At 44.8% G+C, this 13,109-nt stretch overlaps 1 protein-coding gene across 3 annotated transcripts in view; it reads left to right on the top strand.

Moving 5' to 3' along the window:
• Positions 1-12,047, top strand: part of si:ch211-180f4.1 (uncharacterized protein LOC100144405 homolog) — a 13,904-nt gene extending 1,857 nt beyond the window's left edge. For all 3 annotated transcript variants that reach the window (XM_018670785.2, XM_018670787.2, XM_018670786.2), the window contains exons 2-13: positions 3,476-3,637; positions 3,737-3,882; positions 4,013-4,114; positions 4,218-4,402; positions 5,082-5,324; positions 5,420-5,542; positions 5,739-5,861; positions 5,990-6,404; positions 6,495-6,624; positions 7,316-7,506; positions 7,598-7,756; positions 8,207-12,047. In XM_018670785.2, coding sequence (XP_018526301.1) covers positions 3,476-3,637; positions 3,737-3,882; positions 4,013-4,114; positions 4,218-4,402; positions 5,082-5,324; positions 5,420-5,542; positions 5,739-5,861; positions 5,990-6,404; positions 6,495-6,624; positions 7,316-7,506; positions 7,598-7,756; positions 8,207-8,740 — 2,513 coding nt within the window. In that variant the 3' untranslated portion in view covers positions 8,741-12,047. The remainder of the gene's footprint in view (positions 1-3,475; positions 3,638-3,736; positions 3,883-4,012; positions 4,115-4,217; positions 4,403-5,081; positions 5,325-5,419; positions 5,543-5,738; positions 5,862-5,989; positions 6,405-6,494; positions 6,625-7,315; positions 7,507-7,597; positions 7,757-8,206) is intronic.
• Positions 12,048-13,109: the final 1,062 nt, after the last annotated feature.

The following is a 13,109-nucleotide window of genomic DNA, read 5'->3' as shown; positions in this document are numbered from 1 at the left end:
CCTCTCTCTCCTCCTCCTCTCTCTCCTCCTCCTCCTCTCTCTCCTCCTCCTCTCCTCCTCCTCTCCTCCTCCTCCTCCTCCTCCTCTCCTCCTCCTCTCCTCCTCCTCCTCGTTGCGTAATGATCCTTCCATGAAAGTAGGTCAGAGTTTCTTGACTTTCAGATTCAGGAGGTTTCCACAGTAACGTTTCTGCTCCTTTATAAAATCTCTCGTCTGTTCTGTCGCCTCAGTTTTCAAACAGTTTCTCACAGTCACAACATGGACCTGTTTCAGGTGAGCAGTGATTTGTCCTGATGTGGTTCACCTGACGCTCACCTGTCTGAAACAGGTTGGACTGCTCTGCTCGCTGAGGAAGGTTTGGATCCAGCTGAACTTTAAAGAACTTTATGAATGTTAAATCTTCAGTTTGATATTTGGGACTTTTTTTGGGCAGTAAATATTTGATCAGTTATGTTTAAGTTTTTGCTATCGCTTCATAGCTAACGTTAGCATTAGCAACTGTTTACCGACCAGTCTGAAGAAACGTCATGAGTTCAGCATCAAACTTTATTCCTTTACTCAGAGGTGGAAAACAACCTCAGTCTTTTCCTTCTATTTCTATCACCGCTTCTCTTCTACTGCAGTTAGCATGCTAACCAGCTAGCCTCCGCCCGTCTCATCACTTTCTGATAGCGAGTGGCTGTCCTGAAGAGGCAGCTGCTCCTGAAAGTGTTTTCCTTCTGTTTCTATCAGCACGTTTCTTCTGCTGAAGTGAGGTGAATTACCTGTGAATCAAAACAGATTCATCCATTCATCTCTTTCAGTGAGAACTACGTTCAGTTAAATTTGGTTAAGAGAGTTCATGTTTGGTTTGTGGAGCAGGAAAAACAATCATCAGCAAATATCAGTTCTGATGAAACGGTGCGTTCAGGTTCAGTCCACTGCTCCTGTGATCCCTGTCTGTGATTCACTGTTTATTCACTTTAAACTCAGATCATTCAGCTCAGACAAACAGAAAATCTGTTTTTTTTTTGGATGAAGTCATCCAGCAGTTTATTCTGAAATCTTTATGAAGTCAGTTTAGAAACAGATTCATGAGGTCGGAGTTCATAATCACTGTGGGTTCTGTATTAATGTGCCCTCCAGCTGTGAGGACAAATTTTAGTCATAAACCATCATTGTGAGGACATTATGGTCGGTCCTCACAACTTCAAAGACCTGATTTCAAGGTTCAGGTTAAAGGGTGCATTATGTCAATCAGTGTCCTCACAACTATAGAAGACCATTATGTGTGTGTGTGTGTGTGTGTGTGTCTGACCGCTCAGAGTTAATTAACCAGCATCTCCTGCTTCTCCTCCAATCACATCCTCTGCAGCACGACACTTAACGAGGCGCTCGCAGCTCGTTAAATAATTAATATCATCTCATCAATATTCCATCAGTTCAGCAGCAGGCCGGGGGGGGGTTTGAAGAAGGTTTCAGTCTAACAAGAAGAAGGAGGTTCAGAGGTTTGAACATCAGTCTCTCTGCGCTGTGTTCATGGTCCACCTCGGAAAGTACAAACTCCTGCTGAGACAAACAGGAACAGAAAAGAAAATCCAGGTCTGATAGCTTCTGACTTAGACAGACTTTTATTGTCATTCAGTATGCAGCAGGTGTATACAGAACGAAATTTCATTTGCATAGACCTCAGTTTTTACAGTTTCAGTGTAGTGCAAATGTTTCTGCAAAAATTCTGCAGGCAGAATGGAAATAAATATACATAAATCTTAAATATGTACAGCAGGATTTACAGCAGTGTAGATTAAATATTAAATATTTAAATATGGGTCCAGCAGCACTGAGTATATACAGACGGAAGTGAATTTTTTAAGTGTTTAAAAGTCTGATGGCTTGGGGTTCTGTTACCCTCTGTTAGCCTCAGTTAGCTTCTGTTAGCTTCTGTAGGATCAGTGGAGTGTGATCATGTGACCCAGAGAACACAGGTTTAAACTGATGCAGACTGTGATTCTCAGCAGGTTTTCAGTCTGACGTGTTTTCACACTGGAGATCTGTTGAAAGTCAGAGTCAGAGTTCAGACTGAGTTCAAGTATAAAAATATGAACTTCAGAATATATTGAAGGTACCAAAAGCTAAAGTACTTTTTACACAGATTGGCCCATTAGAATAATATTAAATCACTGGATTATAATATTTATGTGTTCATCACTTAAATACTGCACTGGTTCACTACTTCAGAACTTAATAACAACATACAATAATTTATTAATTCATTTATATTTTGAATCTGATCCTGCAAAGTAACTCAAGTTATTAAATAAATGTAGTGGAGTCCAGTACTTGAGTAAATATACTCAGTTACTTCCTGTCACAGAGTATATTCATATTTTCCAGTGTCCTGACTATAGTCAGTGTGTATTTGGGACACAGTGAGTGGACCAATCACAGAGCAGCTCAGAGGTCGGCCCCACCCCCTTTGTCCTCCTGTGTCACTTCCTGGCCGGTTGCCATGGCACCAGAGGCAAAGGTGTCCCCGTTCACTGTCCCAACAACAACGACAACAACAGTCTGTGGACAGTGTGTGTGTGTGTGTGTGTGTGTGTGTGTGTGTGCGTGCGTGTGTGTGTGCGCGTGCCTTGTATTATTCATGTTGGTGGGATGTATATCTGTTTACATACATTGTGGGGACTTGACCTCTTTTAGGGCCTGTCCCTGTAGGTGAGTTTCCGGGTGAAGACTTGGTTTAATGTTGGGTTTAGATTAAAGATTAAAGTTAGGATTAGTTAAAGTCAGTGTAAGGTCCCCTGAAGTGATGTGACTGTGTGTGTGTGTGTGTGTGTAGAGGAGGCAGCCCGGTGACAAATATGATCAAATCAAAGTCTCTCTCTCTCTCTCTCTCTCTCTCTCTCTCTCTCTCTCTCTCTCTCTCTCTCTCTCTCTCTGCAGCCGACAACAAATCCCTTGTTTATTCCTGAAACACACACACACACACTGGATTTCCATCACTTCAGAGGACCTTACATTGACTTACATGGAGTCTGACCTTAACTTTAACTTTAAACCAAGTCGAAATTTAATTTGACATTATGGGGACTTGATCTGTCCCCTGAAGAGGCCGAGTCCCCACAGTGTGACTGGGTAAACACATTTATGTCCTCAAAACATCAGTAATACAAGTACGCACACACTCAGTGTTGTCAGGCTAATTGCTGCTGTGTGTTGATGGTTGAGTTTGACACAGTTACTGCTAATGAGCTGTGTATAACTGTACAGCGTGTGTGTGTGTGTGTGTGTGTGAAGGATGCCATTTCATAAACATTATTATTCCAGACGTACTTTGTCCCACTTTAAACTCTCACATGTTTTCATCTTCTGAAGCAACATTTAAATGCTAAATGCTAATGCTAATGCTAATTGCTAAGCTAAATCTGGCTGCACCAGAAAAAGGTCAGACTTTCATTTTTCCTTTAAAATTTTCCTTTTTGTTTCTGTGCAGCTGCAGATGAGACTCGTCTTCTGCTGACCGTCTGGAGGAAGCTGTTGTCATTATTTACACTTCCTCCAACCCAGTGCACCATGGGATCTGCAGTCCTCTTCGTGCTCCTCTTCAGCCTCCTGACATCATCAGTGTGTGCCGGACTGGGTGGGGCTAGCCAAGGTAAAGAGCAGAGTGACTTGTGATGATCTGCACATGAAAATCAGCTTAACTTGCCAGTTTCTACACAGAGGTTTGGTGTGTGTGTGTTGTGTCCTGTAGGTGGCGCTGTGCTTTGCCCTCTGCAGTGTGTGTGTGAGACACGGCCCTGGTACACCCCACAGTCTGTGTATCACCAGGCCAGGACGGTTGATTGTAACGAGCTCCACCTGCAGAGAGTCCCAGCCAACGTTTCATCTGACACACAGGTAAACACTGACATCACACAGGTAAACACTGATATCACACAGGTAAACACTGATATCACACAGGTAAACACTGACATCACACAGGTAAACACACAGGTAACACTGAATTTGTGCTGATGTTGTGTTTCAGGTGCTGCTGCTGCAGAGTAACAACATCTCCTCCATCACCACTGAGCTACAGAGTCTGACCAACCTGACGGAGCTTGACCTGTCACAGAATCACTTCACACAGGTAACACAGGTGCACACACCTGTTTTCTGTTTAAACACGACGATGCCTCCGAGCACAGAACCAGCTCCATAAAGACCTGGTTTCTGTCTCTCTCTCGGTCCAGGTGAGCTCTATGGGTCTGTCCTCTCTGGCCCGGCTGGTGACTCTGTACCTGGAGGAGAATCTCATCGAGGAGTTGGAGGATTTCAGTCTGAGGAACCTGTCCAGTCTGGAGGAGCTCTACATCAACCACAACCACATCTCCTCCATCGGACCCAAAGCCTTCGCCGGCCTCTCCAACCTGCTGCGGTAACTAACACTTCTTCTATAACTCAATGAAAACCAACTAAAGGACACTCAGAACCTCTTCAGTGATCAGCAGGGCCACCTAAAAGACCTTAAGACCCCCAAATTACCTCTAGAATCTCCTTACCTTAGATTCACCTCAGAGACCACAGGTACCTCTCACAGGACCACTTACAGCTTCGTCTTTGACCAAAAGGATTGCCTTAAAGTTGTGTTGACTATCTGTAATGATCACTAACGACCCATTGGTACCACCTCACTGACCTCCAGGACCTACCACAGGACCATTAGAACCATCTAAAGGAGCTACTGTATATAAAGAACTTCCTGTAAAACCTCATAAAGGACTAGACCCTTTTCTCTGTTACCACTAGAACCACATGTTCTAGTGATACAACCTCCTAAAATACCACTAAAATTACTAAAAAGACCCCTGAACCTCCCCATTGACAATTAGATTTCCAAGGACTGTTAAAACCATCTAAAGGTTGGTTAGAACCACCTTAGACCCTTCTCAGTGACCACCTTAGAGACCCACAGAAATCACCTTAAAACTAAGTGACCCATAGAACCTCGTCAATGACGATTAAAACCACCTAAACCTACTAAACTCTCCTATGTCCTGATACACTGATCAGAGCTCTGTCTGGATCAGTTTTCTGCCCTCTGCTCTGTCCTGAAGGCTCCACCTGAACTCCAACCGGCTGGTGGCCATTGACAGTCGCTGGTTCGAGTCCTTGCCCTCTCTGGAGATCCTGATGATTGGGGAGAACCCCATCCTGGGTCTGGAGGAGAAGAACTTCCTGCCTCTGTCTCGCCTCCACAGCCTGGTGCTGGCTGGGATGGGACTGGCCTCTGTCCCCTCCGCTGCCTTCCTGGGCCTCGACTACCTGGAGAGCCTCTCCTTCTATGACAACCGGCTCAGGTGAGTCTGAGTGTGGTTGTTGGCTCAAGTCAGTCTCTGTCTGTAATGTTCTCTGACCGTTCTGGGTGAGGTTGATGATGGTGTTCTTGTGGCAGATCTGTTCCCCGGGATGCTCTGAGTGTCCTCCCTAACCTGAAGTTCCTGGACCTGAACAGGAACCCAATCAGCCGAGTCCAGCAGGGAGATTTCCAGAACCTTCCACATCTGGAGGAGCTCAGGTCAGTTTGAGAATATATCTCTGATCCCATCCTGAGTCTGAGGAAATGTTTTCTGTCTTTCTATCTTTTCTATTTCTATCACTTCTTTTCCATGTGATGGGGGCAGTCCTGAAGAAATCGTGTTACTTCTGGAGGAATTAATTAAGTTTCTTCAGGTTGTGTATTAGAATAACTGTTGATTGTTGTTTGGGTTCAGTCTGAACAACATGGAGGAGCTGCTGATGGTAGAACGATCGGCTTTCCAGAACCTTCCAGAAATTGCCAAACTGGAGCTGTGCAGCAATCCTCGTCTGTCCTACATCGACCCGCAGGCCTTCAGGTGACGACCGTCACATTTATTATTCATCGCACTTGATTTTACGTTTTCTTATGAATCTTTCTAAATCTCAAACATGAACTGTTTTCTTTTCATCTCCCTCCCTCCTTATTCATTTTCCTTCTCCTCAGTGACCTGTCCTCTCTCCGGACTCTCCTCCTCCATAATAACCAGCTCAACCTCCTCTCTGGAGACCTCCTCTCCTCCCTCCCCTCCCTGGAGGAGGTGTCTTTGCACTCTAACCCCCTGCGATGCGACTGTCTCTCCTCCTGGGGGCCGCACCTCGGCAACCAGTCGCATCTCAAGCTGCTGGAGTCGTCCATGACCCTCTGCTCCTCTCCGCCTCACCTGATTGGTCGGGAGCTGCAGCAGGTGGTGGCAGTCGGTTGGGGCGGAGGCGGGGCCAACAGCTGCCTGCCTCACATCTCTCCTCACTCCTTCCCTTCAGCCATGAACGTCAGCACCGGGCAGCCAATCACCCTGGAGTGCTGGGCGGACGCTGACCCCGCCCCCCAGTTCTACTGGGTCACGCCCAATGGAGACAAGGTGAGGGGGTTTCAGAAAGTGTGTGTGTGTGTGTGTGCATTGATTCATTTTATCCAATTATAATCATACACCTGTCTTTTACCTGGTCAGGTGAGCTCGGAGGCAGTGGCTGCACCAATCATATCAGAGGAGGGGCGTGGCCTGAGCAGGAAGAAGAAGAAGCATCGTGTGTTGGACCCTGGAGCGTTGGTGATCGAACACGCCGAGCCATCGGACGCAGGTCAGTCTGGTTCACATCCGACCTGCAGGGGGAGCAGGTCCTGGTCCTGGTCTTGGTCCTGGTCTAACCAGGTCAAACCAGAGTTAAAATAATAGATGCTGAGGGTTGTTCAAATGGAGGTAGAAGATGGAGTTTATGACACAGGTTCAACTGTGGCGCCCCCCAGTGGTTGGAATACACACTGATGAAGCAACAACATGTTTGAACAGATCTGAGTCCAAAAACTGTTCAGTCATTCTGCTGCTTCACTGTGACGAGGAGAGAAGAGGAAATGGCTGCAGCTGATACGTTACAGTTTTGATGCCAGCAGGTGCTAAGGTTAGCCAGCTAACCTAGCTTTAGCCGGCTAACCTAGCTAACGTTAGCACCTGCTGGTAAAAGCAGGTCCCCCTGATATAAGCTCTGGGTTTTACACAGTGTTCCATGTTTCAGTCCAACTCTGAACTAAACTGGAGAAGTTGGTGAATATTAAATGAAGATGTGAAAATACTGATTTTCTGAATCTACCTTTGTGCTGCCGATTCTTTATTCAAACCTTTAAATATTTAGTATCTGCCATAAAAGATTTTTCCCTTTAAATATACATCAGAGTAAAAAGTCTGATGGAAAGTCTCTGCTCTGGTTCACATTTCAGATGTTCAACCAGAACTTGTTCATTTTAATTAAAAGAACCTCTTCCTGTCTGTCTCAGGTGTGTACACCTGTGTGGCGTGGAACACAGAGGGAGCAGACACAAAGAGCGTCTCAGTGTTTGTGGACTCTCAGGGCTTCGTGAGCTGGGGGTCAGGTGAGGGAACTCGGTGGGACGACGAGTCCGGCAGAGAGCAGCCGTGGCTGGGGAACTCGTCAAGCCGTGCAGCCTCTCTGGTGGTGCTGGCAAAGGTACCTGCTTCACCTTTAAAATTCCTGCTTTTTACAGTTTTACAGTGAGATTTACCTGCTTCCTGTTTCCTGCTTCCTGTTTGCTGTGCAGGTGGTTCACGCTCAGTCGGTGGTGTTGGAGTGGAAGTTGTATCCCAGTGGAGGAGCTCGGTCTGTGGGTCAGAACCAGCAAGATGTCCCCCTCCCTCTGCCCCGGTGGGCCAGTGCCACCGTGCACATCGACAACCCTCAGATCAGCTACACTGCCAAGGTGAACACATCTACACCTGTAATCACCTGTCTACACCTGTCTACACCTGTAAACACCTGTCTACACCTGTAAACACCTGTCTGCATCTGTAAACACCTGTAAACACCTGTCTGCATCTGTAAACACCTGTAAACACCTGTCTGCACCTGTAAACACCTGTCTACACCTGTCTGCACCTGTAAACACCTGTCTGCACCTGTAAACACCTGTCTACACCTGTCTGCACCTGTAAACACCTGTAAACACCTGTAAACACCTGTAAACACCTGTCTGCACCTGTAAACACCTGTAAACACCTGTCTACACCTGTAAACACCTGTAAACACCTGTCTGCACCTGTAAACACCTGTAAACACCTGTCTGCACCTGTAAACACCTGTAAACACCTGTCTACACCTGTCTGTGGTGAGTTCATTGTCAGCTCAAAACTCTCTGTTTCCGTCCCTCCAGGTCCCAGTGGATGTTCAGGAGTATAACCTGACTCACCTCCTTCCTGCCACAGAGTACCACGTCTGCCTCACCGTCTCCTCCTCTCCTCTCTCCCCCACCTCCCCCTCTTCGTCTCCCAGCTCCTCCCCCACCCCCATCTCCTCCTCCGCCTCCTCTCCTGTCCACACCTCCTGTCTGAACGTCACCACCAAGGAGGCGGGTTTCTCGGTGGAGCTGGTGGCGTCGCGGCGCAGCAGCGTGGCGCTGGCGGCCGTCATGGGCTCCATGTTTGCTCTGTCCATCATGGCGCTGCTGGTCGTCTACATGGGCCGCCGCGTGCAGCAGCACAAGTCCTGCGGCCACTCGCTGAAGAAGTACATGCAGCACGCCACGTCCATCCCCCTGAACGAGCTGTACCCGCCGCTCATCACGCTGTGGGAGAGCGAGGCCGAGAAGGACAAGGACGACAAGGAGGAGGAGGAGAGGGAGGGAGGAGGCGGGGGGGAGGAGGCCGGGGGGAGTCAGATCGACACGACGAAGACGTACATGTGGTAGCTGGAGGAGGGGGGAGGTTTTAATCTGCAGAAAGACAGACGTTCAGGACGAGTCTGGAGGAACGAGACAGACAGCAGCGACTGAGACAAACACGTGGCTGCAGAGAAAGAGGAGGAGGAGGAAACTGATGAAACGACTGAACGACAGGAAGATGCTCACCAGTTTCTCCTTTAAAGGACCATTCTGCTGTTTTTAGCCCATTAATCACAAATCCTGCGTCAGTTTTCAGAGTGAGTTCCTTCACCTGATCACGTAAGGAAAATAATCTAAATACAGAAAAGAGTCAAAATGTGGATTTTAAATATCGGATTCATTTCTTCAGTTTATGTCACAGAAACTTTATTTAAAATTTTTACACTTTTTACTGACATTGAAGTTAAAGGTAAAAATATAAGTATCTGATGATCATGCATTTTAAAGTTTGATTTAAGTATTTTGCAGAAACTCGTGAATTTTATGGCTCAGAACTTTAAAACAGTTTATTTTCCTCTGTCAGAAATTCACTCATAAAACACATAAAAATCAACAGATACAAACTGAACCAGACAAAATATGAACAGTCATCTGCTCGTGTTCATAATTACAGGCCACAAAGCAACTTAAATCAACATGTTTGAGACATTTTAAAGTGTAAAAATAAGCCTGTCAGACTCTGGAATGGAAACCAGTTCATATCAGCGAGGCATGTTTTTAACCTGTTTACATTCTGTTTATCACGTCCACAGTGATGGAGACTCTGACCTCTGACCTCTGACCTCACTGTCTGAGTGATGTCAGCAGGTTTCGTGTTTAATGGGCTGAAATATAAAAACCATCAGTTTGTTTCTGTGCTGGATTCTTCAGAAAGTTTCCTCTGAACTGTGGATCAGCAGCTGGAGACAGATTCAGACCTGAACCGAAGAAGAAGAAGAACCGTTTTCCCTCAGATCTGTTTCTCAAACTGAGGGTCGGGGCCTGTAACGGGGCCGTCAGCTGCTTTAAACTGGACGATTCTTCCTGCAGCAGCTGAACTGTCGACCTCTGACTCCAGACGTTTTCTACATCTCTCTTCCTCTCTTGTCCTTCCCTTCATTTTCTCCTCCGTCCTCTTCCCTCTGTCCTCTCTCTGTCAAGCACACTGACAGTAGCTGTACTGTTAAAAAACAAATCTGATTATTGTAATTTAGTTCATCTGATGAACCTGAATGCAGCACTGACACTCAGCACAGGTGGAATATTTCTCACAGCTGAACTTAAACGTCTCGTATTTAAACTGTGAACAGAAATTGAAACAGTCAAAACCATCATGTTGAATTATTGAGTTTTTGTTTTATGCTCCATATAAAAGTTAACTTCAGTCACCTGTTTCCACAGTCTGCGCAGGAGACATCAAACACTAACACTTAATTACCAAGAAATATTAATATTAATATAATAAAATGTTAAAAAGTTAGTGGACATTTTCAGGATCTTCTGACGTTTACAAGACTCTTTAACTCTTTAAAAAAATTATTCTCAAAGATAATTAGTGGACGAGGTGCAGCTGCTTAAACGTTCCTGCTTCAACAGACGAGTTTAAAAACCGATGAGTTCATGTGTCAGACTCTGAACTTTTCTTTGTAGCAGTCAAATGAAAACTGCTTCAGTTTTCTGTCTGAATACGAGACCTTTAATGCTCCAGCTTCTCTTTACTTGAGTCTTCATCAGCACAGCATGAATGCATTATTATTATTATTATTATTATTATTATTATTGTTCTACGTTGGGTTTGTAGACCGTGGTCGTCAGGTCAAAGGTCACTGACACCACACCCTGTCAGGGACACTGACAGCGGCCATGTTATGTTTCAGTTTGTTCACTGGCTCTGAGGTGGAGGTGGAGGTGGAGGTGGGTGGTGCTGCATGTCTTTGCACTCATGTTTAGGACTGTTTGTATAAAAACCACGTCTGTGTGGAAACCTGCAAACTGCCGGAGGAAAACAAACAACAACAAACATTTCAACATTAAATTAAACATTAAATCCATGATAATGATGTTACGTTTTGGTCGAACAAAACGAGATGTTTGAAGACGTCACTTTGTTCCTCTGCAATTTTCAATATTTTACTGATTAAACAAATGATTGATTAATCTGAGAAACAATCGACAAATGAACCTGAAACAGTCAAAGCTTAACTGGAAACAGTTAAAGTCTTTTTGAATATGAAACCCCGGAATTCTCAAGAATTCTAACTGTCCCTGAACGTCTCATCAGTCTGAGACTCCACAGTTTGCAGGTTTGTTGTTCAGACTTTCAGCCAAATATTCCCTCAACTGTCTGTCAACCAAAACACTTCAGGAACAAACACCCAAAGGAAGCTCTGGGCATTTACAGACTCTGTATATACGAACACCATCAACTCTTCTAGAAGAACTGAACCCAGTCTCTGGGTTTAAACGTCCGTCTGTCGTCAGCTTTGACTCCAGGAAATTAAACTGAATCATGTGATAAGAACTCAAAGGTTTCTGGAGGATAATCAGCTGTAACAGTGGATCAGAGGCCAAAACTCCTCATCAATCAAACCCTCACAGCTCGAAAACTACAAGTCCCATCTTTAATATTTCTTCACTCTGAGCTCCACAGAGCTTCAGTGAAGACTCTGATGTTTTATATATATGTGGTATATATATATATATATATATATATATATATATATATATATATATATATACGTACTGTTTACTGTTTATGGTTTAGGCTCCGTACAGTTAGAGTGATGATGTCACACACTCTAACCCAGAACATTCCATGCAATACACACCCATTATAAACTCTGACACTGTAAAAAATAAAATATAAAATTTAAACTGTGATTTCATAAAAACTGTAACAGCTGTCAACATGAAGATTTAACCCAACAAAGTCTAAAGTCCTGTGACCTGTTTAAAGTTTCAGCCATGTTTCTATGTGAAAGTATGAGGAAATTATGAGGCTCCAAAGAGGAGTGGGTTTGATCTTTTTAACAAACTGAAAATCCCTCTGCAGATACTTTGATTATTGATCTGATTTCCTGGAGTTTGAACTGATCAGTCTGAACCCTCAGAGCGACGGCGGCGCCCTCTGGTGTCCACAGTGACACATCACTGCTCCTCATGTCATTTAAACTTGACAGTAATATGCAGGGTATTTTGTATAAAGTGTAACACCTCTATATTTGAATATTATATGATTATTATTATCATCATTATTATTATTATTACTCAACACTGAGCACCAACTGTAACTAAAGATGTGTGTATGTGAGTGTGGGAGGGGAAATAATATAAATACACACTTTGTCACTTCACAGCCTCACGTCTGATTTTAATACAAGAGTGATGAGAAAATACAAGTGAAGAAAACACACTGAGCTGCAAATGTACACAACACAACCAGAAACACACAACACAACCAGAAACACACAACACAACCAGAAACACACAACACAAGCAGAAACACACAACACAAGCAGAAACACACAACCAGAAACACACAAGCAGAAACACACAAGCAGAAAGTGTTCCAGTCTTTCATGACTTCACTGTTTCATCTTTGTTAGTTGTGTCTTTGTGTTTCCAGCTGTTTATTTACATCTTAAAACAGCTGAGCGTCACTGTAGGGACCTCAGGTTTTATGGGCAGGTAAAGGACCATCATGCACCTGGGAGGGTGACACACACCTGTTCCATCAGCTGATCGTCACCTCTCAGCTTCATCTCACAGATAAAACAGCTGAACACTGAAACTTAAACATAAAATGTGAAATGTTGTGATTTTTCCTTAAATGCTGAGAAATGTGTACAGAGTTTGGTTGGTTCTGAGAGTGATGAAGATGTGCAGCGTGTTGAAGGTCTGATCCTCATCATCGTCAGGGAGGAAGGTCCTGAGACCTGCTGCAGACACTTCAGTGAGGAACATTCACTGATTCCTGAAACCAGAGACTGGATCAGTGGGTTCAGAACCAGACCTAAATCAGGTTTTAACTGAACTGATTTAGTTTGTTTTTTCAGAACCACAGCGCCCCCCGCTGCTCTGTAACCGTCACTGCAGGAGGTTTTAATCAGAGGATCAGCCTCTGTTTTATTCTGTGAGATCATTTTATCATTTGTCGTTAATGAGTCACAGTCAGGATCAGAAACTCCTCCTGACCTCTGACCTCTGCTCCCACAGTCACTGAGCAGTTTCCTGTTAACTGTGATCATCCTGTTCTCCACACGGTGGCGCCACGAGGCCCAGACTCAGAGTAAATGTGTCTGTTCAGTTTAATGTTGATGTTAGTTCAGTAAAATCAGCCTCCATCCTCCTCCATCATACACTGATCAGCCTCTCGCGCTCCTTTGTTCTCCATCACTTCAGGTTGCTAGGCAACGCG

Source organism: Lates calcarifer, linkage group LG6, assembly GCF_001640805.2.
Source record: "Lates calcarifer isolate ASB-BC8 linkage group LG6, TLL_Latcal_v3, whole genome shotgun sequence".
Lineage (NCBI taxonomy): Eukaryota > Metazoa > Chordata > Actinopteri > Centropomidae > Lates > Lates calcarifer.
The sequence above is the reverse complement of the archived record's forward strand: the minus strand, read 5'-3'. Positions and strand labels throughout refer to the sequence as shown.